The sequence below is a fragment of the Numida meleagris genome, chromosome 5 (assembly GCF_002078875.1).
Source record: "Numida meleagris isolate 19003 breed g44 Domestic line chromosome 5, NumMel1.0, whole genome shotgun sequence".
Taxonomy (NCBI): domain Eukaryota; kingdom Metazoa; phylum Chordata; class Aves; order Galliformes; family Numididae; genus Numida; species Numida meleagris.
This window is the reverse complement of record NC_034413.1, coordinates 494,255-514,219: the sequence shown is the minus strand read 5'-3', so window position 1 is coordinate 514,219 and position 19,965 is coordinate 494,255. Positions and strand designations below refer to the sequence as shown.

At 50.9% G+C, this 19,965-nt stretch overlaps 1 protein-coding gene across 4 annotated transcripts in view; it reads right to left on the bottom strand.

The window, feature by feature from the left end:
* Nucleotides 1-19,965, bottom strand: part of STK32C (serine/threonine kinase 32C) — a 69,018-nt gene that overhangs the window by 29,314 nt on the left and 19,739 nt on the right. For 2 of the 4 annotated variants that reach the window (XR_002439385.1, XM_021398892.1), the window contains exon 2: nucleotides 2,137-2,192. The exons of 1 other annotated variant lie outside the window; for it this stretch is intronic. Coding sequence is in view for 2 of the 3 variants with exons in the window: in XM_021398892.1 (XP_021254567.1) it covers nucleotides 2,137-2,192 (56 nt within the window). In the remaining variant the exon portion in view is untranslated. Of the gene's footprint in view, nucleotides 1-2,136; nucleotides 2,193-19,548; nucleotides 19,698-19,965 lie in introns of those variants that run through there. One more of the 4 variants, XM_021398893.1, reaches the window with a different exon arrangement.

Here is a 19,965-nt window from a genome sequence, read left to right as displayed (position 1 = left end):
AGTCAGAAAGGCCCTGCCCTGAGACACAAACATTTCTTCTCCTTTCTTCATTCTGAGTACAAGTAATTTTCCAGCACACACAGTGCTGCTGCACACCAGAATCAACCTCTTCTCTCCAGAAAATTAACATCTGGAAGCATGAGTCTCCTCATATGACCTCAAAAAAAAGCATCAGCTGCTATTTTTTAGACAGGTTTTGGTTTAGGTTTTTTGGTCTTCAGCAGTGAGCAGAAGTCATAACACTGAGATGTCCTGTTCCTGTCAGAAGCATCTGCTGCCTGCCTTACCTGCACATCATCACCTAAAGGAATGGCCTGAGCTCCTATTAAATCATCCTCCATTGTCCCACCTAGCCTCAGAAATCTGACGTAGCTCTCCTTTCAGCTTTTGCCTCTTCTTGCTCAAGAGACACAAGTGCAAATGTGGGCGACTATTTAAAACCCACCCTCTCCCTGACTTACACTGCACTCGGCATAACATTTTCATTAGCCCTCTTCCCGTGGGATTCACAACCCAGGCAGGCAGGGATCTGTGTGGGCAGACTCTGCCCCTAGCACGCCAGAACGATGCAATAGATACCTCCATTAACGGAGGCTGCGACGAAACATCTTCATTAGCAAGTAGTGCTAACAACAGTGCTACTGCTCACAGCGGCTCTTCTCCCACCTCCAAGCAGAGCCGGACGGTGTCCCATCAAGACTGTGCTTGTACTTCGTACTTCTATTGTTTCTCAAGACTGATTATCAAGACTCGATAGATTTTAAGTATTTTAAAAGAGGTTTTCAATAATTGGTAATAATACGGGCTCTCTGCCAAAACACGTCTCATGGAGCTCCTGAGCAGTTTCTGCCTGTACGGGTTCCTAGCAGCGAGGCTCGGGGCACCGGGGTCGAGCTGAACCCTGCCTGCAGCAGGACGGGCTGCTCGTGTGCGCACTGCTCGCTGCACAGAGCTGCCAGGAGCAGCGGGGACGTGAAGGGCAGCGCTGACATCTCCTGGGTGGATCCGCTTCCCTGACCCTCCCTGATCAGAGCGGGACAGGGAGAAACCAGCCCAGATGACCAGACCTGAAGGAAACGAGGGGATAAAGCTTCCTTCTGATTGTTCAACTTGTGTTCAAGTTTATTTTAGCAGTGAAGGGAGATATGAAGGCACTTGCACCAAACTCTAAACTAGTTTGTGCTATTTTACAAGTTTAATATTCCATGTTTTGCTCAACTTCAGAGGTGCATTTCCGTGCTCCAGCATAACTCAATCCTAACACAAACCCCATGCTACATAACCATCATTTGAGATGGTTATGACAACCAAACTCAGCAATTGTCATGAACCACGACCAGGGTTATTGTTCCCATGGCTCCTGTCCAGTCCACTGGGTGCAGATTTCTTGCCTGAAGAGAAGGGCACAGCTACTGCTGGGTCACAGTAAAATGCAGGTGACAAAATAACTGTGAAACAGTAACATCACGATGAAGTCTCATACATGCATACTAAGCTTTCAGCGCTCACTGCAAATAAACAGTGTAAAATGCTGTGATGAAAGCAGCAAATACAGCGACAGAGTCAGTGAAACAGGGAACGAAAAAGGAATATAAATCAGCAAATCAAACTAATTGACTTCCAGAGCTATCCAGCTCTTTGATCATCCTCTCCCACCTTCTCCCACATGCTTGGCAAAAAAAAACTTATTAAAAAAACAACAAGAACTGTTATGCAGAATTCGTTACTGAGTGGGAAAGCTGCCCGAGGCTGCGGGGAGCCCTCCCGACCACGCCATGCCAGCCCTGTCACCCCCAGCACCGCTTCCAGCTCCTTCTGCCCTACCGCCAGCTCTCACCAACAATAAATCCACCCAGGAAACAGAAAACATAACAAATACTTGCCACAAAATGGTCAGAATTGTGCGGTAATGTAAAATACAGCTGTTTCACCAAGATGCCAAGAATTAAAGCAATGCCTCATGGCAACAAAGCATTTTCCTGAAGACATTTGTCCTGTGTTTACTTAGCAGCCACCATCCCACAATAAAAAATAATTAATTTCAGCAACAAAACTGTTTCAGTAAACTGTGTGTACTCAACAGCAAGCATCCGATGAAACGCTCGAGGAACATCAGGGCTGAGTGTCCAGGCCTACCTTGCCAAAGCTTCCCTTCCCAATCGCCCGGAGAATCTGGAAGTGGTCAAAGTTCACTACAAGATAAAGAAGAAAGAATTTTAATTTGTAAATGCTTTACTGCAAAGAGCTTGTACTTACAAAGAAGGTGGGGAGACAAGTGAAGAGCATTGGTTGAGCTGTGCTAGAAGCCTCTGCCTCGCCTCACGTGGACAATGCAGAGCACCGCTCCTTTTTCTTTCAGTGGTCTTTTTTTACCCGCTTGAAGTCACTAACAAACCCTGGGACAGGGTGCTGAGCAGACCCATGGTGACATGGGGGGGTCACCCAGAAGCACCACGAACAAGCGCATGGGCTCAGAGAGGTGGACGGGGCCAGGACGTCACCCAGGGCTGCAGCGGCTCCCGCTCCCCTCCTTCCCCCTGCTCCCCACGTTCCTCCTGCACACGGTCAGTTGGTGCTTTATGGGTGCTTTCCATAGGACAGCAATTAGTGGATGGGGACAGACTTCCACCCTCCTCATGTGCAAACCCGTCTGCACCAGATCTGCTACTTGATCCATAGCCACAGCAAGGAGTCAGGACAGGAGAGGACAAGGAGGACGTAACCCTTCAGTAACTGCCTCAGTCAACAACTACTGCAAACAAAACCACTTCCACTAACCTGTTGCTGTGATCTAATCTAATATTGGTCTTAAATAAATAAAATACGCCATTTATACCAACAGTGAGGCCACTCCCAGTGCCATATAACTGGAGTGCCTCGCAGACAAACGAAGGAAGAAATACTGCCATGAAAGCCCATGCAATGGGCATGGCATCAGTCCCACGCACAAACTGCCTCCTCAGTCACCGATCCCCGTGTCCCCTCAGCTCAGTGACCCCGTCCCACCCGTCAGCCCATGAGACCCTGCCCTGGAGAAGGAGCCTCCACCGCCTCCCACCCCAGGAGCGCTGGGGGCCGGGCAGGCAGACAGCTGCTGCAGGCTGCGGGATTTCCAGCGGGAATGACACACGGATGGAAGAGCGCGCTGAACGCATGCTTGACAGAGAGCAGAGCAAAAATCACACAGGAAGAGTGGGAGCAAAGAATTCACCATAAATATTCTGAGTCCCACTCCCATATCTCCAGTAAATGCACATCTGTCATCTCTGAGGATGAATCAAAAGCCTACACATGCCCGCGGAGTTCCTATTATCCTTTTCTGCTAGGCTTATATCCAAAATATTGTTATTGTTGTTTCTGTGGGACATTTTCTGCAGAAGAACTCCGAACATTTTGCCAAATGAAATGGAAAACAGCCTGCTGGCCAGCTGCCACCGCAGCCCCCTGCTGCATCCCCCCCCCCCAGCGGCTCCACGAGGGGCTGCGTGGGAGGCACAGGGCAGTGGGGCTGGCCCCGTCCCTTCCACAGCCCCCAGCACAGGGGAGGCATCTCCCCACCACTGTCCTCCCTCGGCAATGAGCAGCTCCCCCAGCAGGGCTCAGGGGTGCTGGGCTCAGAAGCCATGCGATGCGGGCAGGGGCATGGGGACAGCCAAGGGCAGAACAGGGGCTGCTGACTGTGAGACCATGGCCTCCAGAAGGAGGAGGCTGCAGCCACACACAGCACCGTACTGAGGCTCTCCTACCACCCCATCTACAGACACTGCAGCATGCAACACACAGCCAGGCCACAACAACCTGCTACTGGTATCCGCACTGAAATCCAGCGTCCTAGCACGCAATGCTGAGGCACCGTGGGCAACAGATCCATTTGTCCCACATGCAAGCAAATCCACGAATTGAACCAAGAAATACTCAGAGGAAACCCAAGCACAGCGATTATGCACCAGTGCTCATGTCCTTGCAGCCCGACAGGACAGTCTTTGACAATTCTTCAACACAGTGTTTGGAATACTGTGCACAAAAGCATTGCTGCTTAGAAAACAAAACCCCAACTGTCATTTTTGTGTATCCATGACTACAGCTGATCCAGATTAAGCTCCAGTTGGTAGTCAAGGAATAAATCGAGATACGAACATCTACCAGGCCCTTGAGCCTATCAGCAAACATGTCCCTTGGAATAAATTAAACACAGCTCTGCTGACCTGAAGTGCACACGTTCCGGTTCCATTATTTTCTCCAGGAATTAGCAAGCAATCCCAGTAAGTAAAAAGCAAAGCTCAGCATTTGAGGGAAAAAAGCACAGGAGCAGCACGTTGCTTTCTGCGCACAATACGCTGTATTTCTAAAAATGAAGACACATCACTACAGAATTGTGGTATCCCTACAACACAAACCCCGAATGCTCTGACATCGCTGTCATTAACACTGCATCGCAATCACAGCGTGGCCTTACCAAGCAGACTGCATCCGCAGCATCTACTTGCCGGGGGAAGGAAGAACACGTTTCTCTGCAAATCCTTGTACAGGAGGAGATGCCTGAGTTTTTTTGTTTTTACTCTCATAAAACTACACATGTTTTCAAGATTGTTGCTGTTTATTCCGTATTTCTTTACAAAATACCCAAAAGTATGACAAGACAAAAAGCATCATAGAACTTCATACTGAGCAGACCCCGCGTGCAAGTCCAGCATCAGGGCCTGGTGTTATTACTAGGAAAACAGTGGCTGCAGTTAGCAGGCCTGGTACCCAGCATCCTCGTGTCTGAGGAAAACATGAAATTAAACACCACATCTTCAGGACAGAGCCAATCTTTCACTGCTTATCTGCACGTTTTCCAGCTTCAACAGTAAAACTAGGGAAGACTGAGCTCCAGGAAAGACTCTCAACAGTGCCAGAGACATAGCACCGTACAGAGACATAGCTTTCTTTTAACAGTAAAACCGTAGGACTGGCACAGCACCATTAACTTTCTGTATCGATGCATTTCTGTATGTCGGCATAACTCATAGCGTTTGTCTACCCATTATACTACCGCAACCTAGCTCGGGGAGAAAACACCACAGCAATTGATGCAGAAACATTAATACGTGGCCACAGGAACCACAAGCTTGCTGCCACAGCACGCCAAGAGCTTCAGCCCACAGCCAGGAGCTCGCATCGGCCTCCTCTCCCGCGGGCAGAGGGAAGGGCCTCACTGCAGTCACAAGGCAGCAGAGGGGCCCTGCAGAGAGCTGGGAACGGCCTGAGAGCCACGGAGCCACACTTTTGGCACGAAAAGCTCTCAAAATAGAGGATGAAACTGAACGAGTTGGAAAGATCAGGAAAATTCAAAGCAGGGACTGAGGTTAGACGTGAGGGGAAAAACACAGAGGGGCTGGGTGGAGAGAGGGCAGTGCAGAGCAGCGGGGAACAGTGCCAGCCCCCTGGAGCTGGAGCCCCTCTGCCCCACTGGGTCAGCTCCTTGGGGGCTGCACGGCACAAACCTCATGGATGGGCAGAGCACCTGGCCTCCAGAGCTGGGCTGCTTCACCTATCCACGTCTATAGAGGAGATTACATGGGTGAGAAAAACGCAAATCTGAATAGTGGCTGTCGCAATACCCAAGGGAGCATTAACTACCCGGGAATTCGGGGAATGCTGGTAGATAATGAAAGAAATTAAAGGTATAATACAAGCCCAGTGCTAGAAATGAACACGTTTAGAAACTGAGGATTCAAACATACCATTAGGAAGCAGCTCTGAAGTCATGTAAAACCAATAAATCACTGCATGATGAAAAATGAGTCCCTGACTGTAAGGAATCAAATATACCATACAAAGCAACTGCAAAGACACCTTAGGGAGACTGGCTCATTGACACTGGCCACAAAGTGTTCCTAATTAATGCAAAAATACCGTTTACATTGGCCAGGATGCTTCCCAAATGCATGCCAGTGTATTACGTTCATCTGCTTCTGCACCAACAAGTTCAGGAGGCACTGGAGATGGCTGTGAACAACACAGCACCTTGTTTGTGGCATCCCATATCCTCTGCCAGTGCTAATTCTGATGGATTAAAGCTCTTGGCAACAACCACCCCGACAGGTAACCTGACTGTTTCTCCCCATGGGTGCAGAGCGCTGGCTGAGCTCCCAGTGGTGCTGGCCAGAAGCAGAGCCCACCAGCACGTGTTCCCTGCACGCAGCCGATGGGCGGGCACAGCGCCGTGCTGAGCTGCGCAGCACTGACAGCTCTCCCCAGCCCTGCACTATGGCACATCCCCGAGGCCCGCAGCGCTCACCGCTGTGCCCTGGTACCTGGACTGAAACAAGCAATCAGTGGCCGGGCCAACACGGAAGATGTTCTGTTTCTTAGTGCTCAGACATGGACAGCAAGTCAATTCACCTCTCAGCAAATCTCACTCTGATCTCGGAAACTGGCCTGTGCTATGCTGGTATGGCTCACTACACGGCTTCCAAGCAACACCAACTCAAGACAGTCCTTAGATGCTGCTCCCCAAAGGAAGGGAAAAATGGATTCATCTGTTACCCATGTAAGCGTGGTGCGATGAGTTGGGCTGCCCCAAACCAGCCCAAAGGGAGCAGGGAGCATCCCTCGCAGGGCTGTGCTGGACCTGGGGACACTCTGTGCTCACTGGTCTCTCTGGGTTTGCTCCACACCTGCTGGGCTCCGCTTGCAAACCTGAGCCTTCAGGGGCCTTTCCCTATGCTCCCCCACCACACCAGCAACAGCACAACTGAGGAGAGCACCTGATGGCTGCAAGGACTCTGCAAGGGAAGGCTGATGCGGCAGAGAAAACAATTGCCTTCACAGCAGCAGCTCTGGGAGGTCTCCGTGAGTGTGAGACAGAGCAAGCGGGACCTGTGGGGACGAGCTGCAGCCATGCCCCGCTCAGAGGCACTGCCCCATCCCAGCGTGGGTCACGGGGTGGGGTGGGAGGAGGATGGAGCAGGAGGAGGATGGAGCAGGGCTGGCTGTGCTGTGGCTCTGGTGCGCTCCTTCCTGCGCAGCCGCTGCCAGCACAGGCCAGTGCTGCAGGATAATCACTGCTTCTCGCTCCACAGCACCAGTAATTATTTTTCTTCATCTCTCCCTGCTATTTCTCCCAGAATAGAACAAAAGGATCAGGAAGGTTATTTGAGCCATTTAATCCCAGGGTGGTTCCATCATAATTACCAAGTTTGGTTGTTCCAGCCACACGAGGAAAAAAGAAGGAACGGAACGTCTCCTGGCACCTCCCCCCGGCACACCCTGCTCCCCGCACACCACTGCTGGCACCCACCCCATCCATCCGATCCGCTGGGCTCCCTACAAGCCCGAATGGGGCAGAAAAGAAAGCCTCCTCACCACTCACCTCTCCCGTTCTATCTATGCAGTTTCTGAACAGTCGATGTCACCCTGGCAGGGCCTCAGACGGGGCACGAGGGGCCTGTGGAGCAGAGGGACCCCCAGCACACAGCCAGCTGCAGGTGAACGTCACACCCAGGGCAAAAGCTGCCAACAAAATGTACGCAGCCCTCCTTCCTTGCGGGCTCCGCATTTTGCATTACAAAACAAACCTAACCAAAATCCAGCTCAATCTCCACCTTTTGTCTAATGGGCAGATTGGACGCAGCCTCCAGCTCAGGAAATTGTGTTTCAAGTAACTAAAATTGATTTATCAAAAAGGAACGGCTTTATAGCACATTTATGGCAATACAACACCAGCAATAAGCATCTGCTGTATGTTACTTAATGTTTCTGCAACATATGCTATAAAAGACAAATGGATGGATGGCTGTAGGTGCCTCACACCTCCCCCAGGCTGCACTGCGCTCAGTGCTGGGCTGCACCCCTCAGCCTCAGTAAGGCCAAGCAGCTTTACATCAATGTATTTCAACAAAAATTGCAAGCCTGTTTACACCACAGCACTGAATTCCCTTTCTCAGATTAATTTCATTTTTCACTGCATGTAGGGATGCGGCAAAGCATGCCACAGGGCCAGCTCTTGCCTTGGGACCACAGCACAGAGCTTTCAACCCCAGCAGTTTCATGGAAAACACTGACACTTTTTTAAAAAAAAATGGAATCTCAAAGAAATTAGTCTTGAAAACTTGGCTGAACACAAAGTTTGGGGCAATTTGCTACGCCCATTTCAAACTGAAAGCTGATGATGTACGCTGCCCACACACTGCTCATGCCACGCTTTGCTCTTGGGGCAAGGCCGGTGACCAACCCAGGTTAAGGCAGTCAGAGAGTTCTCACAGGAGGATGCGGACACCTTGTCATTAGAAATAAACCCAGACAGTGAAGAAATACACTGTGTGCAGGAGGAAACTTTGCCACTGTAACAAACCAGCCGCAGCGCTCCCAGCTCCGGGCTAAGCAGCACGCCAGCAGGGGCTCACCATGAAGCACAAAGTGCGAGGAGCAAGAAAAAGGGAAAGCTACCAATGTTTGTAACAAAATTGAGGATGTGGAAGCTCAAGAACCATTTCTGAAATTAAATTAAGAAATGTGAAAGAGTAAATCCACCCTGATGAGCCTCAGTCCCCGCGGCAGCTGAGGCACTGGAGCCGTAAGCACACGGGTGTTTGTTCCCTAACCTCTGCTCTCCAGGCTGTAACTCCCTTCTATTTCAGGATCACACACAAGATCAGAGAACGCACGATGGCTGAGGCTGCGCCCGAGGCACTGCTCTGAGGTCATCTCCATCTTCATGGAAGCTACTGCGACAATTAGTGCTATCAGTCAATATCTATCAATAATGCATCTTCTTACAGCCCCTTGGGATCACAAATTTGATGCAGATCAGATGTGAGAGCTTGCTCTCCTGCCTAAAATCTGAGGGACACAGCATGCTGTTGTGGTTTGTGCTGGCTTTAAGTCAATAGAGGGGGAAAAAGATAAAATCTGATGTGATGGAAAAGAAAAAATCTGTTGAGACAAAGTTTGTGTGAATGCATTTGAGCCCAGAGTGTCAGTCTTCATGAGTGACATCGCGGCACAACGTGATTGTTACCTCTCTGCTCCAGCACTGAGCACCACCAGCCCTGCCACCCCTTCAGGTCAGCCACAGCTTCCTCCTCTCCTCTGCATGCTCTGCGAGGCAGGAATGGTGCTGGCTGTCACTAAGTGATGCCGACAGCTCCTTGCAGCCCATCAGCCCCAGCAGAGACACCAGGGCCGCCTTCTCCCAAAGGTGGGCTTTCTTGGGCCTGTTTCCATGAGTCAGCTTTAGGCACCCAGCAACATTCACACCTGACAGCCAAACAACAGGTCCTTTTCCAGGTTTCACCTTCCTAAGCCTTTCCCTATCCTTCTACCGTTTCTCACACAAACTCAACCTTCGTTTCAGCCTACTTTCGTTTTCAAAGACACCAGGACTAAAACACAATTCAAACCATCTCAGTCTGGAGCAAGTTTATACAGCAGCATCTTCTCACTCTTACTGCTGAAGTACATTCCAATCATTTTCTGAAAACATCGTAAGAGCTGGGGATGCACATCTGAGCCCACGAGCAGACAGCCCCCACTGCCCCATGCCCGGGCCTCACGGTGCCCTCCCAGCGTGCTGCTCCTCCAAAGCCTCCAGTGAGGTGCTCAGAGTGCAATGGAAGTGAAGGCAGCCCAGGTCCGGGCTTGCCGCAGGCACAGAGGGGCAGCTCCCGTCACCCACCCACTGCAGTGCAGCAGGACACCAGCCTTGCTGCTTGGCTCCTCATCCGAAACGGAGCTGCAGCACCCCACAGCCCCACACATGTCAGGAGCTGAGCGGCACCCCACGAGCTGTGCCTGTGCTGTGCAATATTTAAGCCAATCCAGCGACGCCTGATGAATTCTGGAAGCATGGCAACAACAACGTGGGTTGCAGCTAAGCTCATGAAGACCCATGTTTAAGCAGAAGAGGCGGCACAGAAGCTGCTGGGGCTTCTGCCCAGAGGATGCACAGCTGCCCTTCTGAGCCGTGGTGGAGGTCCCACCCAGCACTCTGCGGGCCCTCTCCAGCAGCACCTCCCTTGGTCTTTGCCCCTGTGCTGCTCCGGCTGCAGAGCGGCTGCGGCTGTGAGAGACGTGAGCGCACAGCCCGAGGGCACAGGCAGAATGGGCACAGGGTTGTGAAAGCACGCAGGTTTTACCTTACTCCCACTTAGAGCAGGAAGCTTTCTGGAGTTCTGCTGTAAGGATGAAATAATTAATGCTGTTGTTACTGCTCTGAGGGGAAGCAGTTTGTCAACCAAACCTAACTGCCTTATTTGAAATTTCTGGGAAGCCTGGCAGTCAGTGTCAGCGCTGCGAGCCCTCAGCCTGCACCGCAGCAGTGTGGCACGAAGGCAGGGAAGGCTTCGCACCACGCACCAACACCGTGTAAGCACGTGCATTAAGAGCAGGAGGAGATGTGATTCTCCAGCATGCTTCTTAAGGCATTCACCAGTTTTTTGGTGCTGTGTAATATAACAAGCATAGGGTTTTTCACAGAACTGTCTCAGCCCTCCATTTAAGCATCAGCAGCACAGCAGCTGGGGGGACTCGATGCCACAAACTGCTGCCGAGCCTCCTGCCTTTAGTGCACCTGCCTGGGAGCGAGCACAAGCGCGGATCTCCTGGCTTCTCTCGGTGGGAACCTTCCTGCAGGGAATAAGCAGGATGGAAGGGATGCAAAGGACCGGCTGCCCGGCTTCGTGCACTGCCATCCCTGCTGCAGCTCCTCCTGTGTTAATTGCTTCAACGTTGCTGAATTATTCACCACTCACGAAGTGTGTTTTCGTTGCCCAGAGTTAGCAGTCAAAGTTACTCACAGAAATAGGTCAGCCTTATCCCAGAGAAGAATTAACATACATTTCTTGTGCTCCCCCCTCCATCCTTTCTATTTTTAAACTCTGCTCCACATGAGGACAGGACAATTTTAAACCCCCTGCATTTTTCATGCTGCTCCATCACGCTAAGCCTACAGACTCCACAACAAGCCCTGACTTTACATTTTTAACACACCCCACCCAGCAAGTGATAGTCTGGCAGGCCCAGCACGGCTCCTGCAGCACTGAGATGACCCCAGGTAACACCACACAGTTGGGAGAGCAAAGAAACACAGCTCGGTGGGCGCAAAGGAGGTGGAGGAACACAGCACCATGGGGCCATGCATCTTACCCAACACGTGCTGCAGGCTGAAAGCTTGCTTCTCAGTGCAAAGCGTGCCTCTCACCGTGTGTCACGTGCACAGGAACTGGCACAGCGGGGTCTTACTCTACACAGCCACTGTGTGAAGTCTGAGCACAGCTACGAGCTGGCCGGACAGCTCACTGCTTGCAGGCCCAGCTCCACCTCCCGACAGGGATCAAGGGCCAGAGCAGAGGGAAGAGGCCGACAGACAGCCTGGGAATTCCAAGGTCCAAGCTGCGCTAAGCCCATGGTGGCAGTGGCGGTCTGGGCACGGCGTTGGCCCAGCAGAGTCAGTAGGAGCCCTTCCCACTGATGCACTGAGGAAGGAGTGTCCTGGTGGGGCTCTGGAAGGTCCCACCTCACCGCACAGGGCACAGGGACGTGCAGCCAGCCCCCCATTACACAGCACACAGCTGGCCGCTCGCAGCAGAGCGCACAGGTGTGGAACGAGCAGAGGAACCATGGCAAAACACGGTCCCTTGGGTGCACTGCAGCTCAGTGGGACATCGCCTGGCTGCAGCCGCAGTGAGGGATGCTGGTCGCAGAGCTGCCGTATGCAGTGCATTCACTGCAGCACCCTTTTGTCCCCATAGCACACTGAAGTGATCGTTACCTGCTCAGTAAAATGAGAGCGAATAACAGCATTGCACACAAGCTGAGCTAGCATTTCATTCAAACCAACTGCTCAGCTCAACTGCAAACAGTTTAACACTAACTCCTACTAACTCGTAACACTTGTCTAACGCTAACTCTCTTGTCAGGAGAGTTCATGCTGAAGTGGCACAACTTCTCACGCAGCAGGATCAACTCTTTTGCCTTAATGACGTGCAGTCAGGTGGCACTTGATATTCCTCCTTCCTTAGCTACACCCAGCAACGCACGTGTAACGATTCCGCTGCACATACGCCAATGGAGATAATTAGGACTCCTGTAGAGCTGAGCTCAACTTTTTCAGCGTTGTCTAAACTAAGAACAAAATGTTCTAGAAGCCATACTGTGTAGCACAGACTCTGTGCAGACAACTTACTTCTCCAAACCTATGACAAGCCGGTAATATTCGCTGGGAAAAAGAAAAATGTTTCCCAAGATAAATACTAAACACTCCATTTCCTGGGCTTCCAAATTCTTCCACCACCGGCTCTGGCTTTAAGAGGATCAAACTGGGAAACAAGTCATAATACCCTCACTTATACACACACTTTGAAATGGATTGTACTACAGGCAAAACAAAACAAAAATGCCTCAATTTAAGAATACAATAAAAGAAATTATTCCGTCCATGAAACTATTGAATGTAAGGAGGGCACAGCAGCCAAGTGAATAGAAATCAGCCCCAGGAGCACGCGCAGCCAGCAAGAACTTCTGCCAGCCGATGAAGCCCTGGCCATGGCACGTGGGGATGCCGCAGCCCAGCAGCAGGTACCCAGCAGGCTCCCAGCAGAACACGCGCACGCTCTCAAGAGCCAGCACAGTTATTTGTTATGGAGTCAGGCTGTACGATTTAGCTACTGAAAATGCATCTTTGGAAATGCTGCTTTCTGAGAGACAGATTACCTGCTGTAAGAGTCTGCAGACAGAAAGACTTCAAACCATCAAATCTGTGCCAGAATATTACTGATGAATAATATGAATCCAAATTCCAGGATCCAAATCCTGTTATTTCTAAAATAAATTTAAAAATACTCAGCAATATGTTGCAAATGCTCTCCTGGTTATTTTTTTTTTTTAAATTCACATTGACTTATTTAATAAAACCTTTTTTCCATCTGCTCATTATTGTTGCATCAGTGCTGTCTGACTTGTCAGGGAAAAATAATGAAACCAGAATATAATTGCTACCATCAGAAAAGCCCAAACTTGAGGGTATTTTTCACCAAATAGGATAACATTTTTAAACTACTATCATCCACTCTCCACTTATTCTGAGAGGCTTGATAAGGGGCCACACGAGGCGCAGCGATGCAGCCCTGAATTGAAGTGCCATCTCCAGGCTTTAAGAGCAGGCAGGAGCCCAGTGACAGCTCCCTGCTCCCAGTGAGCAACGCTGCCCGCAGTGCAGATCAGCTCCAGCACCAGCGCCAGCAGGGATTCTTCTCCCCCAAATTCCATGGCCTACAAAAATTCTCTTCTGACAGTACTTTCAATGAGGAAATCACCTCTTAAAACGCCCTCTCAATCTGAGCTGCGAGCCCCAGAGGCCCTCCCCTCCCAGCAGCAAAGGGACCGCACCTGCAGGGCCGCCCATGGGAGAGCAGGCCCTGTGGCACCGCGCAGAGCCCTTCAGCGAGTGGTCAGGAGCTGCTCGGGACCACCCGGGGTGCAGACCAGCCCAGCTGTGGCTGGCAGCTGCCGCCCTGCACCTCCATGGAGCTGCGCAGACGTGGCACAGGGCTCTCCGGCAGCAGACAGCTCAGTGCCATCCGGCAGCTCCCAGCCATGCCCCCTTGTCCCCTCTCCCACATTGCTGCAAGGCAAACGGCCCAGCACCCCAAACTCAAGGAAAGACCCAAACCCAAAGGGGCAGAGCCCTTACGATGGGCCCGGCACCGCAGCCTCCCGGGAGCACACAGTGCCCTGCCCTGCCCGGCAGCATGCCCCTGGCTGGGGCTGGCTGCTTGCGGGGGCCAGGAAGCCCAGCACCCACAGACAGTGCCTTCCACCAGCACAGAGGTGTTCCCAGTGCTCCCACACCAGCACAGAACAGTTTCAAAACCAAATCCTTTTAATAAGCAACTCACTTGCAATTACTTCTGCTCTGTCACTGAAAGACCACTAGGTCAGCCTCACTAGGTCTTACTCAGAACATAAACTGCAAACACCCATGCCTGGGAAGAAGATGGAGCTCTCCCATTCTGGACACTGACGTGCTATGGTGTTCAAGGGAGTAAGTGGAGAATTTCTCAAGCACTGGATGGCACGGCCATGGCATCGCATGCAGAGAGAAAAACAGAGCTTTAGTCAGACCCTGCCTTGAACGGCCCTCCCTCATCCCCCCTGTTCCCTCCCCTTTACTGCTTGCTCTCTCCTTCTCCTGTTGTGTTTCTCTTCCAAGCCTGCATTTCTCTCCTCCCACTAAAAGTGTGAAGAAGTCTATAACACACAAGTTTCAAGAAGTTCCACCTGTGCCTTTGTAATTATTATTTTTTCCTATGACACTGTGTATGGAAAAAAAAAGATGTGAATATTGTCTGAGCCACATGTACAGATGTTACACGCTCCTGGACTCTGTTATGCGCAGTGCCTCAGTGTTGGGTCTGTCTCGGAATGGAGGAGAACAATGGGAACATGAATGATCTGTTCAGGCCACCTTTGGTCCTCCAGACATGCTGTCATTCACAGGACAGTGCAGACAAGATGCCATATCACCATGCCTTGGGGCCTCAGTCCCACCCTCTTCAATGCCCCCTGGGAGCCAAAGTAACAAAGCAGGAGCAGCAAGCAACGATGAGATACACTAGGGAAAAACCATAACCAATGTAACAATGACAAACAAGAGAAAACTGCGCCATCTGGACTTGATGGACTTTCCATTTACATGTCACAGCATTTCACCTTCCAGATTATCTATCCGCTGATGCACCAGATTTAAAGCAATTCCTCCTTAAATAAGGATGTTGTTCTTATGTGGCAGCTACACGCCGCAAATGTTACCATTAAAAACGATTCACAGGAATGAAAAAAAGGAAAGGAAAAAATAAACCAAGCTCAGGAGAGGTCAGCACACAGGTGGGGAGCTCGGCGCTGCATCAGCTGCACGAAGGAGCTTGCCGTCTGCCTCTCATTACAAGCAAATTACAGAGATTAAAACCAACAACGCTGTAAATTCACGGATTTCCACTGCCTCCCCAGCACCACCAGCCCTTGCCGCAGGACGCGGGATCCCTGCCGGGCCCTGGGAGGGCAGCGAGCTGAGACTCACACTGGAAAGTAAGGACAAGCAGGGTGTGCGTGATAGCACAGCACCTAGCGTGTACGTGAAGGAGTAATGCCCTATGCAGAGCACTAAACGTAAGCTTGAAATGCACAACTCGTGCTCCAACAGAAACCTGTGCTCGCTGAAACTGATGCAAGATCTCCCCAGCATAAAAGGGCTGAGTTTCTTCTCTGCAATCAGACCGCCTTAACACGGAGGTGAGCGCAGCGCTCATGTCTGCAATTAAAGCCCTCCCCTGCAGCACAGGTGACACGCGGCCTGCCCCCCACCTGTCTGCAACCTTCTGCAGACCTCTCCTCTGTCTCTGTGTGCTGGCATGTTTCCCTGCAGCTGGACCGCGCTGGTTTGCATCTCATGCAGCCCCTGTGCTACAAGTGATGTGAGGAACAGATTGTTTAGATCTTTCCTAATTCCCAGTTTCAAAAAATTTCTGATAAGTGACAGCAAACCAAAAAAAACAACCGCAACCTTTTCCTCCTCTCAGCCTCCTCTTTCATCGCTGACATCTCGAGCACTTTCCAGTTAGACTTAATGAAGGGAAAGTGTTCTCCTTATTCCCTAAAGGCAAATATGACTTTCCTACCTTAGGGGGAAAGAAAAAATTGCTCAAAATCTGTTTCCTCTTGACTAAAAATAGCGACAGGAAGACTAAATGTCTCCCGGATTAGCTTAATGGTACCCAGGTATATTCAAAAAGCTATCATCAGCTTTAAACGCATGAAGAGATATTTATATTAATACACCAATATTTTCACACCATAATTAACCACTGTGGGGAAGCCATGTGCTGCCAGAGGAGGAACCAAGCCCCCAGCTGCCGGTACAAACGGAGCACGTGTGCTTGGCAGAGCCTCCACTCACACTCCAACCAGGAAAGCTGCAAGGACACAGCCTGCGTCCACCCCTCCCACTTTATAACTTTTCTTACTGCAGCTTCGTTCACAAGAGCTACCTGGGGGGGGGGGGTCAAGGGACGAGGGGGAGAGCTCAGCATTCGCAAAAATTCCGTATTTTTTTCTTGCCTTTCTACCCCTTCTTCGTGTTTTCCCTTTCCCTGAGCTGCTGTAAGACGTGAGCTCGCAGCCCTCCTTGCAGCGCGGCGCTGCCGTGTGCCTCGCGCTGCGATCACAGCGAGCTGCCAGCCCAAAGGAAGCGCGCTCTCACCCTTCTCCCTTCATCATTCACTACACTTCACCCTTCATAACCCATCTGCATAATCAAAAAAAAGAAGAAGAAAAATCTAAAGGAAACAAAACCACTAATTAGATTGGATTTTGGTCTTGGTGTTTCTCTAAACGTCCAAGAAAATTATTCCTGCGGACGATTTCTCCACTTTTAGCACAAGAGGAACCACGGTCACATAACGCCCAGCCCAGCTGGCAGCGCTCGGAGCGTACACAGTTTTCCCCAAATGCACTTCTTTCAGCAAAAGATTCAGTGTTATTCAGACCAAGGAGAACAAGTGCCATCCAGCACCAAAACAGAACAAAACCCACGGCTATACAACGTATCTATCCACTTTGGACCTGCAAGAAGGATAATAGCACAAAAGACGGATGCTGAATTATCTCCAGACAGGAAATTCTGCCCCACAAGTCAGCTCCTAGCCATCTTAAGTACAAGAAGGCTAAATGTTGTATATGCCATGTTAATTACGGGCTGACTTCCCATGCTCCAATGGGAGTGGGGCAGAGGGAAGCTGCCCCAGCACACCCGGCACAGGCACAGGCCGGCGGCCCCGCTCCATCTCCCTGCGTTTGTCCCTGCCGACCGGAGCCCTCGGTAGAGGAGCGCTGCCAGCAGCTCTGTGCACTGAGCAGTGCCCAGCAACCCGAGGGGACTGCGGCTGGGCAGCTTTACTCAGCTCTATCTGCACAGTTTCGTTTTTCAAATGAGCATGTAATTTGCAATATTGAATGAAATATGGAATAAATACCACTTGTCACTACCCAAAGCTACAACTTCTTTAAGCCTATAATTACTCACAAAAGCCTTTTACAACCGCATAAATCTCCCACGGATCCCTCTCTAAATAAGTTTGGGCTGAATCTGATGATTTCCATCCAAGAAGACGGGAACTGATTTTAACTTACTTATCCCTCTGGTCTGCCCAAAGGACAAGGAGGAAAGGAGAACGACCAGCTCTGTACATCTGTCAGCACTGCCCAGAAAGCTCCAAACAAGACCCCGTGCAATCCTCCAGGTCTCTGCCCCACGCTGCTCACCAATACCTCGCCAGCACGGCACACAGGGTGCTCTGGCAGAGGTGGCTGACAGGGGAGGAGGCAACGAGAAGGGTCTGGCTCTTTCAGGTTCACCCTCCTGTGAAGCAGCACAGGTGAGAAATAGGAAGTGGTGCCGTGCACAAGCCCATGTCCCCAGGAGCAGCCTCCTGAGCCTCCTGCACCCCCTCCAGCCTGAGAGCATCATTCAGCTACAACAGCACCAACGGCATTTTGTGCGCTGGAACATATGCTGCCAGAAAACTTAATTCTATGCGGGTTTTCCATGGGTTTATCTCCCTGAGCAGCTCGCTGTCAGGTGAGATGGACGTTGATGGATGTAAAAAATCCCTATTAATTGTTAGACAGTCGTTTGCAGTCTAGAATGGCTAAGCTTTATGGTCCAATACTTTTGCCTCCAAAATCCACGCCTGCTTTCCTCCTAGACTCTTCAATCCCCAGCTCTCTCTCCAGTGGAAAGATACAGAAATGTAAAATAAAAGGGAAATAAGAGCACATCTTTTTCTCCTATGAAAATGGGGCAGATGCTTCACAATAGGCACTCCTAGCACCACGACTCACCGACACCAGGCTGGGAGCTGCTCCTCGCGTGCCATCAGCCAAACGAGCACCGTGGTGTCAGGAAAAACCCCAAGGGTTTGACGTTCCACTTCAGCGGAAAGTCAACATTTGTCAGATTTGTCAAAATACACGAGGTACTTGTTCCAGGACTACCCTCAGACAAGTTTCGCCAAATGGAGACCACATCGGGGGCACTGTCAGGAATTCTGTACCTGGGCAAACCCATGTTGTGCATGTTAAGCACCGCAGGCCCTGTGGGGATATCACACGTACCCGGACAGAACGCTCGCTCTGCCTTTTCTTATAATAGGTTCCAGTTAGCGTTTTCAAACATGAGTACGGTATTTTTCTGTGTGTCTTTTGGGCGAGAAGTACTCAAAATGCATTGATGTCTTGCTCTATTAACAAGGAACTATGGCAACACAATTATAGTTGCCAAGAGAATTACTGAAACAAGGTTTAATAGTTAATAAGCGGCCAGATTATGTCAGACTCATCTTTTAAGACCAGCCCATATCTGTCCGTTAGAACTTAATGTCCCAGAAACTTGGGTTGGCCAGAATTAAATGGTCTTCCTTTTAGCCCAATTATCAGTAATAAAAGCAATTTTCTAAATAATAGGTTAGAGTTACACAAAATGCGGCCAGACCGTGCCTATGGTTCACAGCAGAACTATTAATGCTCCTTTTGTTAAGAAGCAATTTTCTCGATGTTAGAGATGAGAATCAAAATTTAACGTGTTACAAAAATGGAAAAACTCCAGAAGTTGCCCACAGAATATCCATCTGCTACGTACCCTGCAGCACACATGGAGGAGATCAAAGAATTTGCTGAAGTAATATTTGTGTCAACACATTTCTGAAGTACGCTGAATTTTTGTTTACTTATTTACTTCAAGCTGAGGGGATTAAAATCTCTTTAAGAAATTATTTCCAGCATAAATTAGTCTCTAAAACACAAGGATGATTACATGAGGGAATGACACTGAGTTGGCCAATGCACTTGCAGATCTTTTTTTCCTTAATTTGGAAAAACCAAAAATGTTCCCATGACTTCTGAAGCAGCTTCTCCTGCCTCTGGTTGCCTCCTTCCCCATCCTCAGATTGGAGGAAGAAGTTCTCCAGTTTTGCTGTGACACAAACCTGTGAATTCCAAAGTGCAAGTGAAGAGCGCATCTCTTGACCAGCTTTCACCCCATGTGCTGCAGAGGGAACACCATCACGTTCCTTTCCCTCAGCACAGACAAACTCTAAGAACCGCCTCCACTGCCGCATGCAAGCAGAAGGAGCACAGGGCTCGGGAGTAATGCAAACCAGGCAGCACGGCAGCCCAGGGCACACTGCGAGGGCAGGCTGCACCGCCAGGCTGGCAGGGCTGGGCCTGCACCCGGCCATGGCCTGGGCCCAGCAGCAGCGTGGCCCGCGGCTCCCAGCACAGCCAGGCATCCGGCCACGGCACCGCAAGCACAGGGCCCAGTGCCCCGGGGACAGTGGCCACTCTCAGCCGTCCCAGTCAGCTGCCCTCCGCTCCCCCACCTCCCTCTGCACCTTCTACACCCACACACCTGCCAGTCCCAGGAGAAACCTGAGGCCTCTGTGTGCATCAAGTGCAGGCACTTCACACATAAGAGCTCTATTGAAGCTTTAGAAAACTGGAAATAATACTCACTGTACGGAGCTCAGCTTATCACCCCATAGCATGACGGTCATGTCAGCCTGACATAAGTCTCTACTGGAAGTCAGAGCAGAGCTGCCTGCGTCAGGCAGAGCGGGAGGAGATGTGGCAGCGGTGACGTGCCCTGCAGCACACTGCTGCCCCGCCAGGCCCCCACACCCCGGCCAGAAGGAGCTGTGCTGCCAGCGGCCCCGCACCCACGGTGCTCAGATGCCAGCCTCCATCCGCCAGCAGCACCTGGGAGCATGGCAGCCCCTCCCAGTTTGCTGCCCTCCCTCTGCCCTGCACCCACTGAGGAGTTCTAGGCGACGAGCCAGGCCTCCCAGGTACCGGGCCTCCCAGGTACCGGGCCTCCCAGGTACCGGGCCTCCCAGGTACCGGGCCTCCCAGGTACCGGGCCTCCCAGGTACC